This window comes from Antennarius striatus, chromosome 21 (genome assembly GCF_040054535.1).
Source record: "Antennarius striatus isolate MH-2024 chromosome 21, ASM4005453v1, whole genome shotgun sequence".
In the NCBI taxonomy this organism is placed as follows: domain Eukaryota; kingdom Metazoa; phylum Chordata; class Actinopteri; order Lophiiformes; family Antennariidae; genus Antennarius; species Antennarius striatus.
Window position 1 is genome coordinate 13,852,482 of NC_090796.1, and position 20,501 is coordinate 13,872,982.

General features: G+C 41.8%; 2 protein-coding genes across 3 annotated transcripts; both read left to right on the top strand.

Moving 5' to 3' along the window:
• Nucleotides 1–309: 309 nt before the first annotated feature.
• On the top strand, nucleotides 310–15,879 carry arhgap27 (Rho GTPase activating protein 27). Of its 2 annotated transcripts, none has more exons than XM_068305551.1 (18): nucleotides 310–447; nucleotides 1,423–2,248; nucleotides 8,832–9,308; nucleotides 9,544–9,783; nucleotides 10,345–10,425; nucleotides 10,506–10,631; nucleotides 11,542–11,625; nucleotides 12,216–12,283; nucleotides 12,399–12,486; nucleotides 12,757–12,858; nucleotides 13,077–13,175; nucleotides 13,264–13,375; nucleotides 13,462–13,596; nucleotides 13,790–13,888; nucleotides 13,975–14,052; nucleotides 14,194–14,325; nucleotides 14,463–14,568; nucleotides 14,656–15,879. In XM_068305551.1, the coding sequence occupies exons 2-18, from the start codon at nucleotides 1,466–1,468 to the stop codon at nucleotides 14,831–14,833; spliced, it is 2,988 nt and encodes a 995-aa protein (XP_068161652.1). In that variant the 5' UTR covers nucleotides 310–447; nucleotides 1,423–1,465; the 3' UTR covers nucleotides 14,834–15,879. The 2 variants fall into 2 exon arrangements, with proteins under 2 accessions (XP_068161652.1, XP_068161651.1); XM_068305550.1 differs by having other exon boundaries at nucleotides 12,216–12,278; nucleotides 12,355–12,486.
• A 212-nt stretch (nucleotides 15,880–16,091) lies between these two features.
• Nucleotides 16,092–19,725, top strand: vps25 (vacuolar protein sorting 25 homolog). The gene is made up of 6 exons (XM_068305652.1): nucleotides 16,092–16,180; nucleotides 17,304–17,449; nucleotides 17,964–18,017; nucleotides 18,141–18,229; nucleotides 18,697–18,772; nucleotides 18,918–19,725. The coding sequence occupies exons 1-6, from the start codon at nucleotides 16,134–16,136 to the stop codon at nucleotides 19,028–19,030; spliced, it is 525 nt and encodes a 174-aa protein (XP_068161753.1). The 5' UTR covers nucleotides 16,092–16,133; the 3' UTR covers nucleotides 19,031–19,725.
• Nucleotides 19,726–20,501: the final 776 nt, after the last annotated feature.

The window sequence follows — 20,501 nt, forward strand, 5'->3', positions numbered from 1 at the left end:
TAAAGTAATATAAAAGTTATAGGCTCAGAGATGGATAGACTTTAATTGCTTTTAAATAGCAATAAAAATGTTTAGTGTGATCATGCAGTCAACATTGCCTTCTATGTGTTGTATTTTTAGTATTGTTATGCAATGTCAAAATATCTCTCTGCAACTCTTTCCAGTCCACCCTCAGTGCCATAAAAAGAACAAACAAAAATGAAGTATGGTTAAAGTCAGACTTCCCATTTTTTGTGGCTTTAGAGCTGAAGCTCATCACCCGTTGCCTCTTTTGGTAGTGAGCCTCACGCTCACACAGTACAGGAAACGGGAGCTTTTAGCAGCAGAAACAATTCATGTAAGCAGCAGCGGTTTGAGTTTCAGTTCTTTTTCAGATAAGCTTCCAAAAGTGCCTCTGGTTTTCTTGGGAGACATCCAATGAGGGGACATTTCTGGGAACAAAATCAGGTAAGTGGATGAAATATTAGCCCAACCTGGATCCTCAGGGTGCTTCTCACTTTTGCTGAATATTTTGTATTATAATTGGAGTTGCCCTGACTCACAACTCTGTAAAATATTACAGGATTAAAGTTCAACTGGATGAGTCATAATGCTTTCAAAGACACTTCTCCCACATGTTGATTGATTATCATTTGGGTTCTAATTTTATTTATGACCATAATGAGGACAAAGTCATACCTTTTACTCACAAAGTAGTCAATAACCATGATATCCACTCACTTCTGTGTGTTGTGTTAGTACTGAGCAAACTGAGATTACCATGTGACGTTTGTCTGACGCCGAGATGCGGTCGGTGCAGACTTCCTTCTCAGTGGCTTTGCAGTTTTCAGTCTGTTGCAAGTTTAGGTTTATTTTGTTATGCTGCAAATGGAGACATCTGCCCTTAAAGAAAAAAAAACCTCTGAAATACAAGAAAAAAAACACAGAATTCTTAAAATAAATTGGTCATTCTAGAAATATGTAGGCTTGAAATGGAAGACCAGGATTAAAAAAAAAGTCATATTTCCTTATCTAAAATAAATCTTGATAATGTGACTGCAAGTTTTTTATCTCTTTTATATTTTAGTTAATTGTGACTTCAAACTTCATCGGCCTTTGTAGGAAACCCACAAGCTTTTGATAATGCCAAAAATTGAACCATGGATCCATAGAGACACAAGATGACTAAAGAGGAGGTGTAAAATAATAATAAAGACCCATGAAAATTTATATAAAATTATGAAAAGACTCAACAACCCAAAAGAGACATGAAGTGAATGCCAAAAAAATAAGAAAGACAATAAATAAGTGAAGAGACATAAAATTATGACAAAAAGACACAAATCCACCAAAAATAGAAGCAATGACATAAAAAAAAGTGGAGACACCGACGTCATTAACTTAACTTTATTTATTTAACTTAACTTTATGCTTTATTTCCAGCTCCAAAATGTCGACGCTGCATTTGTGTTGACGCAGAGGTCAGATGGTTCAGCGGATGATGGGGCTAGTGTTGGTACAGTACGGCTTTGAGTACACCGCGAAGGATGGCCGCCTGGTTACAATCAAACCCAATGAAAGCTACATCCTGGTCTCCAAGACCAATGAACACTGGTGGCACGTCCGCAAGAACCAGCACACCAGACCCTTCTATGTGCCTGCACAGTACGTGAAGGAGGTCACGTCGCTTTCAGGAGAATCTGGGGTTGAAAAGGATTTACAGGAAAGTGTGAAAAACACTAAACCAGCAGGTAATGATCAGACAACACCAGTGACAGCAACCAGGAAAGCACCAGATCAGGGTGCTTCAGAGATGTACCTGTTTTCCACTTTTGGATTCTCTGAGGTCACACCAGACAGGCCTGGTGAGGTTCCACAGGACAGACAGACTGCCACCAGATTAGCAAACTCATCAGATTATTTGAAAACGCACAATTCAACAGGAAGCTTTTCACTTCCCTCAGCACCTCTGAAAACTAATGACCTGCAACTGGAAGTAAAACCTTGTCCCACACCAGAAATCAGAAGCGACCAATCCACAAAGTGTGCAGTGGACAAGAAGGAGGAACCACAGATTTTTCTACACAAAGAGGATTTGGATTTCCCTTTACCCCCTGCTGTATCTGCACACGAAGACACACCAGAGCCAAATATTTCAGAATCAGACTCATTTTCCAGGCAGCCTACGACCGACCCATTCATGTTGAAGCAGCAGGACTTTAATCCAACGGTAGAAAGGTCTCCTGTGACGGTATCTCTCAATGATCAGGTAAGGTTTTACATTTTCATGTATCGCAAAAGGCATAAAAACATTTCTCAGGGAAACATCTCGTAACATCAGGCATCAGCTTGGGCCCCATCAGTGTTGTTTGTAGCAGTAATCCTCCTCCTTGTGGACCGGCAGAACTTCCAGGTGATGCACACTTTGTTCAAAGCTGCCAGTTGCTGGAGGGTTTTCAGGCTGCAGCAGTTGGTCAGCCAACACAGGTTTTCAATGGCGTTCAGGTCAGGGATCATCATGGCTGACCAGTCCAGACCTGTGACATCACCGGGTTTACAGACAGGCCTGAAAACGGCGTCCTTTATTATGGGTATGGGCTGGAAACAGTTTCTGATGTGCGGCAGATGGATATGTGAGTCCTTATTCTGGTTCAGGGTCGATCAGCTGCCTGCAGATATCATTTTTTCCTTCATCTTCTAAAAGCATTTTAAACTAACTAACTAACTAACTAACTAACTGACTAAAGGAATGAATGAATGAACCCATTGAATGTGGCATTGTCACTTTACAACCAGCAGAGGGCGTTATTTCACCGCGCAAAAAAGACACAAATTCTAGTGCGGCTTTGAAGAAGTTTTACACATTTTATCTTCTTGCTGTTCACACTTAAGTTTACAGCACATTCCGGAAGTAACGCTGTTCTATATATGGGCAACAGTCATTCAGGAAAAAAGACTTATAGGAGCGGTGGGGATCCGTATCCTAGCAACACCAATGATGCGTAATGATTCAGCTGTGCGTAAAGTATTTAAATTTACATCAATCCCTAACTAGTATTTTTCCTCACTTTAGGGTCATTGGATTAGATTTTTTTTCTAATGTCCACCACATACTTTGCAGTGCGCAGGGTCTTGAGTTGGCGCAGTTTCGCTGACAAACCCGTGCCAGCTCATTTGCATATGAATACCCCCAATGGACCTTCAATGATCCAAAGAGCTGTTCCTTGAACTCCTCACCGAAAGCAGCTGATTTGAGCTGCCAGGTCCCAAATTCTGCTTTTCTGTTTTTTAACGGGTCAGCGTGCATGCGCAATTTTTTCTCCAAGATAAGGAACAGGTGGGAGCTCTCGGACACACACACACACACACACACACACACACACACACACACACACACACACACACACACACACACACACACACACACACCCAGTGATGTCAGTATAGAGAACCGGTAACAAACAAGTATTATCGGATGGGTGGCGTCTTCTCCGGTGAAGGAAGGAGTTAACTCTGAAAGGTGCAGCCACTCCCTAACCCTCCTGCTCCCTACCTGGTTTTCTCCAGCTCCGATGACCGGCCCGGGAATCACTATTAAAAATCACCGACGAGGAAACGGTAAGCAGTTAGTGATTGTAGTTTAATCTGCTGTCATTCTGCGTGGATGTTGGAAATAAGCAGCAAATTAATTGGTTTCAGGTAAGTTTGACCGCCTCCTGTTGGCTTTTACACCTGTTGCGGTTTTTACACCGAGACTCCAGTCATGCAAATGGAAGCAGGATCTTCCAGTACACCCAGTGATTGTTGCTGCATCGACAGCCTATAATTACCAGTAAGGGTTTGTCGTTTCATTTAGAGGTTTTATATAACTTTAACACAAATTAAGTTGTGTAGAAATGTCTTTCTATTTCTACTCCTGGGAAGCCCGGATGAGTCCCAGGACTGTGGATGTGCCAGAGGACCCCTCAAGTGCATTAATTCTCTCCCCACAATAGAGACCCATCTCCATGGTGACGAGAGGGGGGTTTGGCCTTATTCCCAACAAGCAGGGCTTTGGGGGCCTTTAATGCCAGCCCTGCCTTGCAGTTGTGTGAATATGTAATGTGCAGAGCTTGTAATTAGCTTCAAAGTAGGTCGTTCAGTATCAGGGGTATGTTTGGTCTCAGATGGGATGTTCACTTTTAAATGACTGACAAGTTCAGTTATGAAAGTTGGGACAGCTGTAGCTTCCAGAGGCGGTTAGTGATGAACAGTCTGATTTATTTATAGCTTTTGTGTTATCCTGCAGTTTTTGTCTTGTTGACACAAGTTTATCTTTAGTCTCTTGAAATCCACGTGGAATATTGAACACAACACGTTACACCGGATCCTTATCCTTCGATTTAGATTAAAAAACCAGTTGCCAGAAGAGGTCCAAAGTCCCATTGATGTCCGACCCCGCTTTGACCTCTTATGGACCACTTTAATGTTTCTGTACTCGATACTGTACCCCCCACCCCCACCCCAGCTCCTCAACAGTGACCTGGCTGGGACAACCCGGCCTGTCAGAGCGCAGTAATCCCTTCCGCCCCACGACACAGATGAAATCGAACGTCAAAAACTGCTCCAACAGGTAGTGTGAGAATGTTTCATCTCATCTCTCTGTGCCTACTTGGCTCCAACAGTTGCGTCTATCCGTTGGCTTTGAGTATATTCTTTAAAACTCATTCCGGTCTGTTGATTCTATGAACATCAGACGTTAAACAATGATGTCAGATGCTGACATGCGAGAGGCTAATGTGCTTATTGTGAGTGAAAAGTCGCACACCGATGGTGTTGGATTCAATGACGTGACCTTTGGCGTCACACCAAGTAATCCTGTGATTATGGGATGAGCTGTTATTCCTTATGATCCAAAGTAAAGTCTTACCATCCCCGGAAACAGGTCCCTGTTGCATCCCACTCCTCCTAATTGTCTTTCGATCATGTGGAAACAGAGACCCCTGCTATTATAAGAATAGGATTCATATAATGTCTGTCTGAGCTTTTAGAACAGCCAGGTAAAGCACATATCTGTGCTCATTGTTTAAACACAAGCAGCATATTGACAAATGATGATTTACATGGAAATAGAAAATGTTGGAGACAAACCAGTTTATAGCTGTTTCGCTGATGAGAAAGGGAGTCTTTGTTTGGATCTTCACCTAGATTAGAAGACAGGGTGTTGTTGTTGTTGGGTTTTTTTTATTCAGATGAATGCAGATGTCTTTGACGAAAGTGTTTCTGACATCCAGAGTAATTTTCAAAGCACTTTGAGCGTTTTTATTTCCATCGTTGTGGCTCAGGAGCAGAAGTAAGGCATGCGTAGGTGCATTTTTCAAAAATGCGTGAAGAGACAATGGCAATCTGAGAATCAGGATTATAAAGTCACGCTTCACACCCAGCATTTAAGTCAAGGCGGAGAAAAGGTGTCTACATCTGTTATGACCTTTACTTCTTATAATAGCGATGGTCCAAAGTTAATTTAGAGGAAGTCCTGCATGAATCATAGCCCAGCTATGTCTTTCGTGACTGCAGTTTGTAGAATGTTTTGTACGGTTTCAACCATGAGGTTGATAAAAATAGATCCCATCATTCACCTCAACTACACAGGTGATTTCTGCCATTGCTGCAGAGGAGGAAGTAAAATTCGCAGCTGAAGTATTTGATCTTTAATCGGGTTTTTTTTTTAAAATTTTTATTTGTTGACACCGTTTATCGACTTGCGAGCTAAATTTCACGGTGGCATCTTTGCATCATTGCGGAGTTTCCATTTGCAAAAGTTCCAGCACGATGTTTGCTCTCCCACACGAAAGAAAAGGAAAAAAAACACTCAGAACCAGAGTTGAGAAATCTGTCACGAGCGAACCGTATCAGCTGGTTTCTGTGTATCCACCTGGTCTGAAGTTTCAAAAGATAAAACGTGTGATGGATTCCACATGAGGTATTTCTGGAGATGTTCTGGATTCTGAACCCTGAGGAGTGTGATGTAAGAGGGGGAGCCAGACGGATTCAATAGTTCCACTGTGAGCTTTGTGGCGTGATTTGGGCCCCAATTTGGTGCTCCATTGTCTGATTGGAAGAGTGCTAATGTGGTTAAGTAATCCAGCAGATTGCTGCTTCATGCATTGCTGAAGCAGCAATCTGTGCTGAAAGAGTTCCACCCTGATTCAGTGTTTAAGCCTTTCCAAGTAAAACAAGCTGAAGTTTTCTTACCATGACCCCTTTGACCCCGACTGGATATCTATCTCAAAGCTTAAATACAACATAAAAACAATTCACCTTTTTTTCTATGGCAAAGATGTGTTCTGTCCAAGCAGAGAAATAAAATGAAAACTTTTGGATGTTCCAGGAAGCATTGACTCTCCACCGCCGCGGACAAGGGAACAATTAAAAAGCGTAGGCATCTACCCACAACTTCAAAATCTAATTTCAGTTTAACCTCTGCCACAAAAAGTCCTCAGTTAAAAACCGCCACATATTGTTCCATCCTGTTTGTTTACTGCGTAATGCAGGAGGAAGTGTTGATTGAACAACTTGCACTTAAACCAGACTTCCTGTTTCTATCATCCACCCATCACGATGGCTCACCGAAGTAGCCTGTCAAAAGTTTCTCATATAATTCTGAGGAAATAATTGCTTCCCCCTTTTCCCCTCATTATTGGATTGACCTTGAATGCCACGTGTGTAGAGAAAAAAGATCTTCAGTCGTCTAGCTTTCTAGTTTTGTAGCATTTTTTTCTTGTATGCATATACTTTTAGATTATTATGTATCTCATGGGCACACAAGCTGGTGATGATGATGTCACTCTCTTCATCTAAACCTCCTCTGGCCTGTTTTCATTGTCTCTCTCTCCTCTCGGTTACCCTCAACCCTCTAGAGGTTGACCAGACGGAGGAAATCATGCACAAACGTAATGCAAAAAAAAAAAAAAAACACTCCTCACACCTCTCACCCACTCCTCACCCGGTCCCTTCCTGCTGCTATTGTAACAGAACTCACAGTTCTCCTTTCTGTTTGGACTGCAACCGTCACAGCTGTAGAGAGCAGAAAGGAGAAAGGAGGTGTGAGCGAGGTTGCGTTCGCCTCTCTCACATTGATCAGATGTGGTCGAATGCCTGAGTCGCTCCAATCGGGGGGTCCGTTTGATCGTGTGGCTACTTCGAACGCGGCGGTCTAAACATGGTGGACATGTACTCCAGCATTTGGTCGAGTAATCCGGCCAAGCGAGGCCTGAATCTGCCGGTGGCCCCTCAGGTCAGTGATCAGGCTGACTTCACGGTCACTCTTAGTTTATCCGTTTATGCGGATGATGCATTATTAATGTTTTGTTGACGGCCTCGCTTCCTGCTTTATCTGAACGTGTCGCCTTTTCTGGGGTTTCTTTTCCTGTTCTGACTGAAGGAAGGTGTTAAAAGTGAACTGAGAGCTGCTGCTTGTATGTGGGTGAGGTAGGATGGTTTTGCACTTTTAAGATGTCAAAAAAACGGCTTTTTGTGTTTCCATGTGTTCCGTGGCAGATGTCGTTCTCAAACGTGTCAATTTTGGTCGAGAGCAACGAAAAACATTGTTTTGGTGGAGTTGAGGGTTTTGTATCTGCACCTGCTGTCTCTAACAGTTTCCCACAGCTACAGCACAGAGGTGTGGTGATGTTTGACACCTTGCTGTCATACATGATGTTGATGCATCAAAATACTGACTTAAACAGTGACAGAATATTTTTATAAGGATTGATTTCTCGTGATTTGACTCCAAAGTGAAACAAATTCTTCCTTCTTTCCATCTCATGTCTCTCCTGTGGAGCGATTTTATAGACCAATGATGCATCTCTTTCACCCCCCCCTCCCCTCGCCCCCGTCTGCTGTTTGGAATCGATCCATTTCGGGGTCACTCGTCTGCCTGGCCGCGTCAGTTGCGTCATGATTGCATTGTTGATCAATGGAAAGCAATGTCAGTAAAGATACGCCATTGAATAGATGGACAACAAACTCACAGCTGATCAGAAATCAATAATGCGTGAAACCCGTATTGAAGTAAAAGTATACATGTGGAAGTATTTTCAGCAAAACATGGGTCTGTAAAAATTATTCAAAGTGAAAGTACTTCTTTATACTATTTGCATTACTCACATGATATACTTGTTATTACTATTTGCATTATGCATATCCTGTATTTATTGTAATCTACATTTTTTGTTCCTGCTTTATTTGTGTTTAAGTTGCCTTTTAGTTCAATGAACAGTTGAAGGGGATTAAATTTAACTAAAATGGGCAAAAACACAAGTCCAGATCGCATATTCTCCTTCAGTACGTGAAAATATTCTTTCTGTGTTTCAAAGACCATTAATCGCACATTAAAATGACTCACCGGCTCAATATTTGCCTTTGAATTGTAGTGAAGGAGAAGCATGAAGTAAATCAACATTGATACGCCGCCGCCTGTTAGGTCTTGGTAAAAATAACCCATGAGGCATTAGATTTCAGATGTTAGTCTGATCCAGTTTTATTCATTGGTTCGATGACAGGTTTAACCTAGTTCCTATTCCTCTGTGATCTGCTGGGGGTAGTTAATTATCTTTTTAATATGGTCTTTATCACTGCTTTTCTACAAAAAAAAGTGTGTTCTTGTGTGTTGGCACATAAGAAAATGAGACTAGAAGCAAGTACTGATCTGAAGACCATCTTTGTGCTGCATTATTTTGGTCTTTCGCTACTTCCTGTTGTCTTCTGCTCTGTAAGATCACATGGATGGAGAAGGAGAACCTGTGGTTGTATTTGAGATGTACTTTCTAACACCTGCATTTGTTGCCTTTCTTTTTTCTAACGTTCTGCAGGTAGAAAAAGAAAGCGTCCAGTCGGCCATTTATGTTAATGTAGCACAACTTCGCCAAAGCATCTCTGAGTCTCCTCCCTCGGCTGCTTCGTCCTGCTCTCCTTCCTACTTTGACCCAGAGAGATGGGAGGTCCACGTTGACCAAGAGAGCGGACAGGAGTACTACTACCACCCCACCACGGGGCGCACCACCTGGGACAACCCGTTTCTAGACTCCCCGACCGACCCAGAGCGGTTTCCCGCCGAAGAACTCGGTTCCCCCTCGCCTCTACTGTCTCCTGCCCTCTCTCCATCCACCGCCTCCCCACCAACTTCGTGGAGCTCCGACTGGGAGCGGTTGGTGGATGAGACCAGCGGTCGGCCTTACTTCTACAACCCGATGTCTGGGGAGACGTCCTGGGAGCCTCCAGAGCTGCTGAGCCCGTACCCCTCCGTGATGGAGCCCATGAGTGTGCACAGGTTTCACCAGGACAGGCCGGTAAAGACAGGCTGGCTGCTCTACTTATCCTCTCCCTCTACAGTTTTAGCTTCACCCAAGGGAAAGCTGTAAATACTGTCTTCTTATAATGGGATTAAATCTCTTGCATCCACATAGACTGAACTCGTTTTCATTAGGAAAGCTCCCTTTAAGCTCACCTACTTTGGCTTTTTCCTCAATCTGAGTTGGGCATATCTGTCTTAATGTATTTACACTCCTGTGTTTGTTTGCCCAGCCTTCTCTACCGGAGCAGGACTACCCCCCAGAGGACTACCCTGTCCCCGACCAACCAGAGGTCTACGAGGAGCTCCTTGCCACAGGGCCTCCCACGCTCCCTAAAGAATACACGCTCAGTCACGTGAGCCGGACCATCATCCCCCGGGCCAACCTGGACCGGAGCACCCCACCTGGTTGGAACCTCACTGTGGATCCCAATGGGACCTGGGTGTTCACCAGTGAACACTCCCCAGAGCAGGTAGCTCCACCAGGACAGGAGGAATGGGGGAAGATGGAATTTCAGTCCACAAATCCTAAATGCAGTTAAGACAGACTTGATTTCGGCCTTCAGAACACTTTAAGAGTGTTGGGGAACATGAATTGCGGGACTTGTCAGCCTTTATGAAACCATTTATTTCATGGCAAGGAGGAGTTTGAATGAAACACTTTTCGTTGGCGTGTACTTTGGCAACCCTTTTGTATTTCCCTACAGTGGATCTGACCCGTGTCTGCACCTGAAAGAGTCATGGGCTTTCCCTAATAATGCTGTTTCATATCAAAAAATTACACAAGTAGCAGCTCCAGTTTATCCAACAACAGCTGTAAAGACTCAACAGCCAATGACACAATGATTATTAAGCAACCTGTCCTCTGCAAACGCCTACTTCCCTCTTTATTGCTACTACTACAAAAGGATATTCTTATAATAGAGAAGTGTTTATGTAAAAGACATTAGTGTATTGTAAAGAAGGAAGGAGTTGTAATGATTTATAAAGGATTAAAGTAAACTTCTAAACCAAAAACTTGTGACTTTTGACAGTGGGTCAAATCTGTGGATGATCGAGGGCAGACCTACTATTACCTGAGAGACGGCTCCAAGTCTCTGTGGAGCCTTCCAGAGGTAAAAATGTGTATCATTCAGGATACATATCCAGCTTTTAAGTCGTCAATTGAACTAAATTAGTGTTTTGAACCATTCAGGCTCCTGTAAGTCCTGGTGGCCAGTCCAGATTGGAGAATGGCGGTGTGATGGAAAATGCATCAGTCATGAAGAACTGGAGACACTCCGTGGGACCGGTCCATTTCGGCTCCGGCCAGGACGACGGGGTACAAACACACAACTGAATGCATGCTGTATCGCACATCTAAGGTGTGTTAGCTGGCTTTAACAGAAAGGGCGAGTCCCTGTGTGACAGCTGACACTCCCAGGTTTTAAACCCTTATTTAGCAAGGCAAATCAGCCGCATTGCAGTCGTTCGTCCAGTCACAGAGGTGGAATACAAGAAGGGCTATCCTTCCTTACATTCTGTCTTTAATCTGTTACCGACTTTGGCACAATCATGGTGTCAGTACTACTGGGCCAAAGGTATGTGATATTGAGGAATACCATTCCAGAAGGATAAGGTTGCATCAGTCTCTGCTCTTCTCGGAAGACTTTTTTCTTTTCTTTTTTTACCAGATTTTAGAATCAGACTTCAACGATTGACTCCCATCCAGATAAAGACTGGTCTCAGATGATAACTGAAAGTTCTCCACTCTACTTTTTTATTATCTACTTTTTTTATTACTATGTTTTGCAAGACCAACACCATCATTTGTGACTTGAACCACACGTTTGGTTCCATACCAGAACACAACATTCCAGACTTCTCCACGTCTACAACGTATCATCAAATTCATCTGCATTGTTTGGTTTCATAGTGATGATGTATGAAAGAAACAAATACAGGCTACAGAGACTTGACCCTCTTATGGAACATAAGGCTTAGGACTAAGGAAAACTATAAATTCAGGTTAATTAATAAAAATCATGCGCCAAAAGAAAAGCAATTAATATTTTGAAGGACATTATATTGCTACATTGCCCTTTGAATTTTTGCTGCTACATTAGCGGTTTTATTTCTTGTCACAGACTCTCCAGATATTTAGAAAAATGTGTAACTTGCTTTAGGATCATTATTCAAAATCAAAAGTCATTCTTCCCTAAAAATATTATTTTTCTCCTGCTGTTGTCCAGAGGTTTGTCCCGACGCATCGGAGGAACACGTCGGACTACAGCAGCGACAGCTCCAGTACAGGAAACTCCCCAGAGACGCAAAATGTGAGTTCAGCTAACTTGTTAACTCTGATGAAAACAGATTTATGTACCGCTGTCTGAATGGTGATCTGTGTGTCTCTCTTAAGGCCTTTGGGCTTAGACCCAGGAGAAACCCCTATTATTTGACCTCAAGGTGGCTGCGGTCTAACGTGGGTTCTTATTTTATTTGTCCACACAAGCTTTTTGCATAGATAACAGCATCTATCTATGCTAGGTAAAAGGTGTGACATCATATCACTCAAGCAGCATTTGTAGCGTGTTTTTTCATTCCATTCATTCTCTCGGATGCATGCGACAAATTGTCTGTTAGTAACTCTCCTGTACTGAGAATGGAGATTTCTAAGAGGCACTTCAAAAAAACTGCTGCTGGCTTCACTGTACATTTTTGAACCTGAAATGTCAGGTGTTAGCTGCTCTAACAGTGGAAACATCAAATTACCATCAAACATCGATATGCTGCTTTTAAAGGGTCACTGTGGGCGCTGCGATTGTTTAAATCTCATCTTTATGAAATGAAAATGAAATGTTTCTTAAGTCATCGTGTAACTTCAGACATGAACCTCACAATCGTCGTGATCTTTTCACATCTTCAGGCGCAGAACTTGGAGAAAGCCGGAATTCTCAACAAAACAAAAATATCCGAGAACGGCAAGAAAGTACGGTGAGCTGAAGCCGCGGTGACTCGTCCCCTGAGGCGTTGTTTTGAGTGACGTGTCCTTTCCTTCGTTCAAGTTCCTCTTGCCTTTGTTGGGTGAATGTCGACTCCTACATTTCAGGAAAAACTGGACCCAGACATGGACGGTTCTCCTCGGGGGAGTGCTCACTTTCCATAAAGATCCAAAGTCTGCCGCTATGGGAAACTTGGTATGATATAAGTACAGTACTAGTCATGTAAGGATTTACATTGATCTAACATAGTTCCTAAAATATTTAGTCTTTCAAAGCAATGAAAAAAGTCAACCCTTCAAATGACTCAGGCTAAGGTGGTGTCTTTGCCGAATCCTCGGGTCATGAACACACACACACACACACACACACACACACGCGCGCGGACAGTTGCGGCTGTTGTTGAACGCACCTCATCTGATGGAATGCAGTGCTGTCAGTTCAGTAAACAGCTGTTGTTCTGTGCAGAACAAGACCAATCAGATTGTTCCCGAGTTCACGGTGGACCTCAGAGGAGCGACGGTTGGCTGGGCTTCAAAGGATAAATCCAGCAAAAAGAATGTCTTAGAGGTTTGTTGACACTGAACGTCAGGTGATGTGTACCGATCGGTAATTGATATTATCATAAAACAATATATCTTTTAATAATCAAGTACAAATACATCTGCTTCTCGTAGAAACCTCATTCCCGTGCATATAAACTTAACAATAAAGAAAATCATGTTTGTCAATGAGTAAACCAGGATCAATTTGTTCATCCTTTCTTTATTTTATTATCTCTCCTTCAGTTAAAAGGAAAGAACGGTGTAGAGTTTCTGATCCAGTACGACACGGAGAGCATCATCTGTGACTGGCACAAAGTGTTAACGGACACCATCCGACAACTGGTGAGTCCATCCGTCTGTTTCAAAAAGTGTGGTTTAATGCAGTCAACATTATGCAGAACATGTGACTGATTGACTGATTTTGTTTCAGGAGTTCCAGGATCATCACTCGGAGGAGGAGGACGGCGACTTGTACGAGAAGATCCCCAACACGGACGCACCGAAAGAAGAGAAGCTCGGAGGCGGCTCAGAGAAGGCTCGACGTATGTTGTGTGATTGATAATTACTGTCATCCAAATACAAAAACTTATAATTATGACAGTTTTAAATGAAACGTTTCTTTTTTTAGCCTCCAGGCCGAGTGTAACTCACTCGTCGAGTTCCGCAGGAGACTCGGAGCAGAAGAGGGTTCGAACCAAGCTGATGAAGTTCCTCATGAAACGTCCCACGCTTCAGTCCGTCAAGGAGAAGGGTTACATCCGAGGTAGGTCCGAACGACGCCACCTGGCTTCATACACATGACTTAAGCAACGTTTTCTTCTATTTAGCCACTGTCTGCTTATCTTATGCTTCATTTTGTTCGATGTTAATGTTTCATTACACAATAAGAGCGCGACAACATCGACAACCGTAATTACCTCTTATACTAACAATAATTATGTTCTTGTTATCTCTAGACAGTGTGTTTGGTTGTCACCTGGCCAAATTGTGTGCACAAGAAAAGAACACGGTTCCAAGTTTTGTGGAGAAATGTGTCAAAGCGGTTGAAAAAAGAGGTAATCATGCTCGTCTCTTGCTGCTTGAATCAAATCAAAGAGCTTTTATTGTGTAATTTAGAACTTTTTGTGGCCATTATTCGCAGGATTAGACATTGACGGTCTCTACAGGGTGAGCGGAAACCTCGCCATCATCCAGAAACTACGCTTCAAGGCCGATCATGGTAAAGTTTGCTTCCAAGAGGATTCTAACCCCAACCCTAACCCTAATCCATGTTCAAGATTTGATTTGTAGTCTCTTAACTAGACTGCAGCGCCTCCTGCTGTGCTTTAATGAGTTGTGCACCCTTCATGTGGTCAAACAGAGGAGCTGGACCTTGAGGACGGCCAATGGGAGGACGTTCACGTCATCACCGGAGCACTGAAGCTGTTTTTTAGAGAGCTTCCCGAACCGCTTTTCCCATACAGCCACTTTAATAAGTTCATCACAGCAATCAGTAAGCAGATTGTTTTGTTTCTGTATTTGTTTTTAAGCATAACTAATATTTAAATTAATGCTAATGGTGCCTACGATGGTAGATTAAGGTTCATATTTTTGTAACTGACTGTTATTTTTTTGTCCTTCCTTTGTCAGGAATGGCTGACTACAACGTCAGACTGTCTTGCATTTATGACCTGGTCAAATCACTTCCTCCTTCAAATCACGATACCATGAAACTCCTTTTTGGCCATTTACGCAGGTATGCATCGTTTATTTGTTTATAATGGATAAATACAAACAAGGGAACATTACGAGTTATTTAATACTATTTATTTTTCTTTGACAGGGTCATTCAATATGGGGATGACAATCGTATGACTGTGGGAAATGTGGCAATCGTGTTTGGCCCAACTTTGCTCCGGCCAGAGATGGAGTCATCCAACATCGCCATGCACATGGTGTTTCAGAACCAGATAGTTGAATTTATCCTAAATGAATATGAGCGCATCTTCTCCTCCAGCTAAAGAGTTCACACCCCTCAGCGCAGACCGAATTTTACTCAAGCTGTTTACCCGTGCATGCATAAAAACACCTCCAGTGCGAAACTCCTCCAGTGAAATACATTTAAGGGGCCTTTGAGTTTTGAGTTTTGATTGCAATAAAAATTAGGTAAAGGGATCTTCAAAATGTCTTTACTAAGAATATTTGAAGCATGTTTTGTCCGTTGAAGGTTGACACTGTTGTCTCTGGCAGTATTGTTGGATTACAACCAAAAGCCCACTATAAACAGATGTCATTTGGCTTCCCATCTCAAAGCCTTTCAGGTTGTTGGTTGTGTGTAAGGACTGTATCAGATTGCGCTTGCTCCCTGAGAGTGTAACTGTCTTAATCTCAAAAGTCACTTTCTGCAATTTGAATTGTTTTTGTTCTGTGTGTGTGTGTGTGTGTGTGTGTGTGTGTGTGTGTGTGTGTGTGTGTGTGTGTGTGTGTGTGTGTGTGTGTGTGTGTGTGTGTGTGTGTGTGTGTGTGTGTGTGTGTGTGTGTGTGTGTGTGTGTGTTGGTTTGTATAAATCACAATAATACTCGAACCATAACAAATAGATTAATGCTCTTCATAGGACATAATACTTGCTTACATCTTTATTTTAGAAAGTTTAGAATTTAATATTGATTTGAATTTGAAATTGCAGAGTATCGCAAACCATAGACAACCTTGACATTGTATGGTAATTTTTTTATGTTGTATTTTGTTCTGCCATTCTAAATCATAACCTTTATTGTAATATAGAAATATATAAGGTGAAATAATAATACTAGCATCTTGCTGTGAGGTAGATGCCAATATTTTCCACTGAATTTCAAATTCTCAAACTGTATATTAACACAGTAGAAATATAAACCAGTGACACATTTTGTGGCATTTGACCATGAAATCAGTCTGACTATGAACCTTGAAAGTGGATTATAGAAAAATTGTATGACCTGTAAATAGATATAGATGGCATATTTATGCTTAAAGTTGTTGAAACTTCCATATTCCATCATAAAAATAAAAACATTTTCATACCAGTCAAAACCACTCTGTGTCTGTAACCTCTGAACATTAAGTTAACTCCGTTTTTTTTTTTACATTAGAATAGGTATTGAAACCATTTTAATAATTCGCATAATTTATTTTTAAAAAAACTGCATTACCTACGGATTAATTTTTATATTTATGTTAAAAGGAACTATGCGGGTAAATCCCTGTAGCGAGTCGGGACCATTTAAGTGACGCGCACCCGGAAGCTGTCAGCTACTAACTCAGAACAGTCAAGCAGTGCGATGAGTTTTGAGTGGCCTTGGCAGTATAATTTCCCACCGTTTTTTACGTGAGTCACCTCTTTCTGGACCATATGGAAGTGTCAGATTTAAATAAAAGAAACTATAATAATTATTATTATGTTTGTATAAGTCAAAGCGCGTTGAATTGCGAGCTACCTGTATGTTAGCCGGCTAAGCGGCTAAACTAAACAGATGGCTAGGGAAGTGGACGCACACACCTGCTGGTTTGCTACAGTTTAAATCGTGGACCCATGCGACTTCATTCAACGACAAATTAATACTCAAATAAATGTGAACTTTATCAACATCAAGTTGTTGTTTTTTTCATATATAGCATGTCGTGGGAATGTTTTGGAGGATGAGTTTAGCTGCTAGCTGTCGTTAGCTGTTTTTATTTTCATCACTACCTCCAACTCATCTGACAGCCACCAAAATACTAACTTAAAACTAATATAACACATGTTCCATCAACTGTTAGAAGGTGTAACACTTAATTCTTTGCTACGTTATAATGAATGATGACAATTTATTTCAGTTTGTAACAGCCGAGACGCTAGCACACTGATGTCCAGCTGTGTAAGTGTAATAAAGCACATCTCATCTTCCAGTTCATCTTTTCATGCAGATGATGAGTTAATGGAAAAAAAAAAAGGAATGAACTACTGAAATTATTAGAAAGGAATTACACACTTGATGATACTCAAACTATACTTCCTGTGCAGGTCAAACATACAGTCTGTGATTGACTTGTCATTCCATATTCAGGAATGTTTGTCTGCTGCGATAAAAGCCTCCTTACTTCCAGGAAAGCTTGAGCGCTGAAGTTGCATGTTGCTCGTGTTTGGCATTCCAGTTCTCTCCAAAAGTGGTGGATGTGGTTGAGGTCAGCAAGATGGGAAAATTTGATCGCTGTGACAAAAATCAAGCTCAAGCTGTTGACTTAAAACTAGGAGAACAGCATAGCACACAGTCAGAAATATGTGTGCCATAACATTAACATCAACAGCAACAGTCTTCCAAACGTCTATACTTCAGACAGAGGAGAAAACGTGCTGTATTACTTTTCCCCAGTAATACCCCAAGGCTGTCATGCATAAAAGTTTGTTTAATTAATGAAACAAAAATGTCTTAATCAGTGAAATAATTTTTTTGTGCGTCTTTTTGTGATAGGCTACAGCCCAATGTTGATACGAGACAGAAACAGTTGGCGGCATGGTGTTCCCTGGCTCTGTCTTACTGCCGGCATCACAAGCTGTACACCCTGGACGTTATGGAGGCTCAGGAGAGCCCAGTGTTCAACAACAAGAAGATAGAACGTATCCTAACAGCCAGCCTCTGGTTCCGTCGGGGCCCAAGTTACAGTTACGAGTTTACAAATCTAAGTCTCTCCACAGTTCGTACGTGGGAGAAGGTCCAGCTCCTGAACAAACTCAGTGAAGTCTTTTATGAATGTTGGTTTTATCTGATGAGAGGAAAAAGATCAGGGTGTGTCAGGAAGAGGTGAGACAGCGACATCCGACTGCTTCAACTACTACCGAAATGACACACTTATATTCCCACCTCACTGTGTGAAACCACATTGCATTGTGGGTACCGTAGGAGTACGTTTATGACCAGAAAAATTAATGGAATAAGATGATGATCCCTTTGTTTACACTGCATCAGTTCTGATTCTTTTAGGATTACAAACTAGAATTTGACTTCTTTTAATTTGTCTGTTTAGAGTGAAAAAAAAAAGAAGACATTTTGGAAGTCAAACCTGCGTCAAAGGCATCATTTGGTTTCCTGCAAATGTCTCCCCTTTCTTTCTTGACCTTAACTTGATTTCAGGAAAACTGCCAATGGAAGCAATTCAAGTTGTATTTGAGGAACTCAGGAAAAAAGGTAAATTTTTTTACTATCTTTTAAAAAAAATTTTTTTACTATGTTGAGAATGTTAAAAATAATCATTGGATCGACATTTGAAGAGTCGTGAATATTTTCATCACTTTCATTGTCCAACCTTAGGGAACCTGGAATGGTTGGACAAAAACAAGTCAAGGTGCTTAGTCATGTGGAGACGACCAGAAGAGTGGGGCAAGTTAATATACCAGTGGGTGAGTCGTCACATTTAGAGGATTATATGAAATAGAATGTTCTCTAAAGGAATAAAGAGGACGTACGTTTGAAACCAATGCAGTTAGCTTGTGTTCTCATGGCGCTCCTTGTCCTACAGTGTTGACAACATGCACAAAAAGTACTAATAGTATTTAAAGGCCCTGTTCTCTCACTGCTATCAAACACACAGCGTATCTCTTATGTAGTCAAAACAAATGAAAACGCTTTCAGAATTAGGCCAGAGGTTGAGGAGCGATGTAAAAGCTGACCTGCTTCACACTGATTTGATTTAATGCTAGCGCACCAAATGTATGTTCATTTACATTTAAAGAGTTTAAAGTGTCTAAAGCTTTATTTTTGTATAGCTTTATTACCTTTAAATAATAATATCTTTTCTCTAATGAGTCTTTTTAAGAGAAGTTCTAATATTTCGGGTTTATCGTTATTCTGCACTTTCATCTTTCAGGTTTCCAAAAACGGGATGGTCAATGGTGTGTTTACGCTGTATGAGTTGTCCAGCGGCAATGACACAGAAGGCGAGGGTATGGCGTCTGTTTAAAATGTCACGGCAATTAAAATATTATAACTTGAATTTAGCATTTTGTAATTTTCCATGCCGAATCTCAGTCTGTCTTCTAGATAGTTCGTGTGTATCGACTTCTGACAGGATGCTCTGTGTTTCCCCAGAGTTCCACGGTCTAGAGGACTGGATGCTGCTGCGTTCGCTGCAGGCTTTACAAACAGAAGGCAAAGCTGAGATCTTCTCAATGGACGATGTAAAGGGTGTCAAGTTCCTCTGAAACGGCTCTGGAATCACTGTCTGGGAACCGTCACACTGTACCTTCTGGGCAAATTTTAAGATTTAGCCATTCCTGGCTAAGCAAGGTTGCACCTCAATGCCAAACCCAGTGATTGCTGGTCCCGCGGTCCTGTTGTTGCCTTTTGGTTTGACCAAGTTCAAAGATATTTGTCATTTAAAGAGAATTCATATTAGTTGGGGGGATGAAAAGTATCTTAGGTGACACTGTGTTTTGCGTTGTCACTCTTTCCGGGGGGGTGACATCTGTTCCCATTTAAACATGCAATGAGTTATTCAGGGTATAAAAAATATCTTGTCTGAATCTTCTTGGGGAAAGTGCCTCCCCACCAGCTGTAATTCCACTCTCACTGTAAATATGACTAGTTTTATCCCTCTTAATAAATTTCATCTGCATAATTAACTCCAAACTTTTTGCGAGGCTCTTGCTCCTCTGTCCCAGCCAGACGTCCCAATGAAGTCTTCTTTTATTTTGAGAAGAAATATTTCCAGAAGAGAAACGCCACCAGGACTGACTCGACTTAGCCGAGTGTGATTTTAGTGGGCTTCATGTACGGATTGCTGTCACCATGTTATTGTGCAGTTACTGCTTTCACACTCCTGTTATGCTCTGCATGTAGGTGTATATCCTATATTCTTTTTTTTTTCATACCCCAGAGAAAAAAAATAAAGTGGAAATTTGCTAAAATAGTTTTTCGATTCTCTGAATTGTGACGCTCTTGTGTATGACTGTAACAGTGGTGCACAGTGAAAACCACAGCCTGTTGCGCACCGATTGGTCCGTTTACGTCGTGCAGAACGTTTCTGCCCCCGGGTTTTGGTATAATTCCAGTGTATTCCGTATGTTTGTGTCCTGAAAACACCCACGGTGAGCTCATGTGGGGGTGGTGCGGCTCGTACTGGCCTTGGCTGCTACAGGTGTCCTGTTTCAGCAGCAGCGAGAAATCTACTGTGGCTCCCTCTGCTGGTCAGACATGCGCACTGCACAGCTCCTGTCCACACTCCAGTGGAAGTGTAGCTCAGATTTGACCATCACGACTTAGACAAACCTGCAATTAAAAGATTGAGCAGTTGGATTTGAATTTGAATCTATTTAGACGACGAGACACTACTGATCCGTTTCCATAGTGTGAAGTTTGACACCTGTGAGAATATGGGTCATCCCTGAAACAAGATCCTTCACACCACATCACAATAAGATTTTGAAAATAATCTTAGTGGTGTTTTTTTTTTTTGTTTTTTTAGAAACCAATTTGGCATTTAAAAAAAAAAAAATCAAAACCTTGTACTGAATGTTTGGATCTTAAAAAGACTTTGCCAACACTCCACGAGTCATACTGTAATTGTTCCCTCAGGATCGCTCCGTCAGCGCGTCAGGACTCCTTGGGGCGGAGTTTGGCGCGCACACTCGGTGCGCACGGGGACGCACAGCCCTCCAGAAAGAGAGAGGGAGA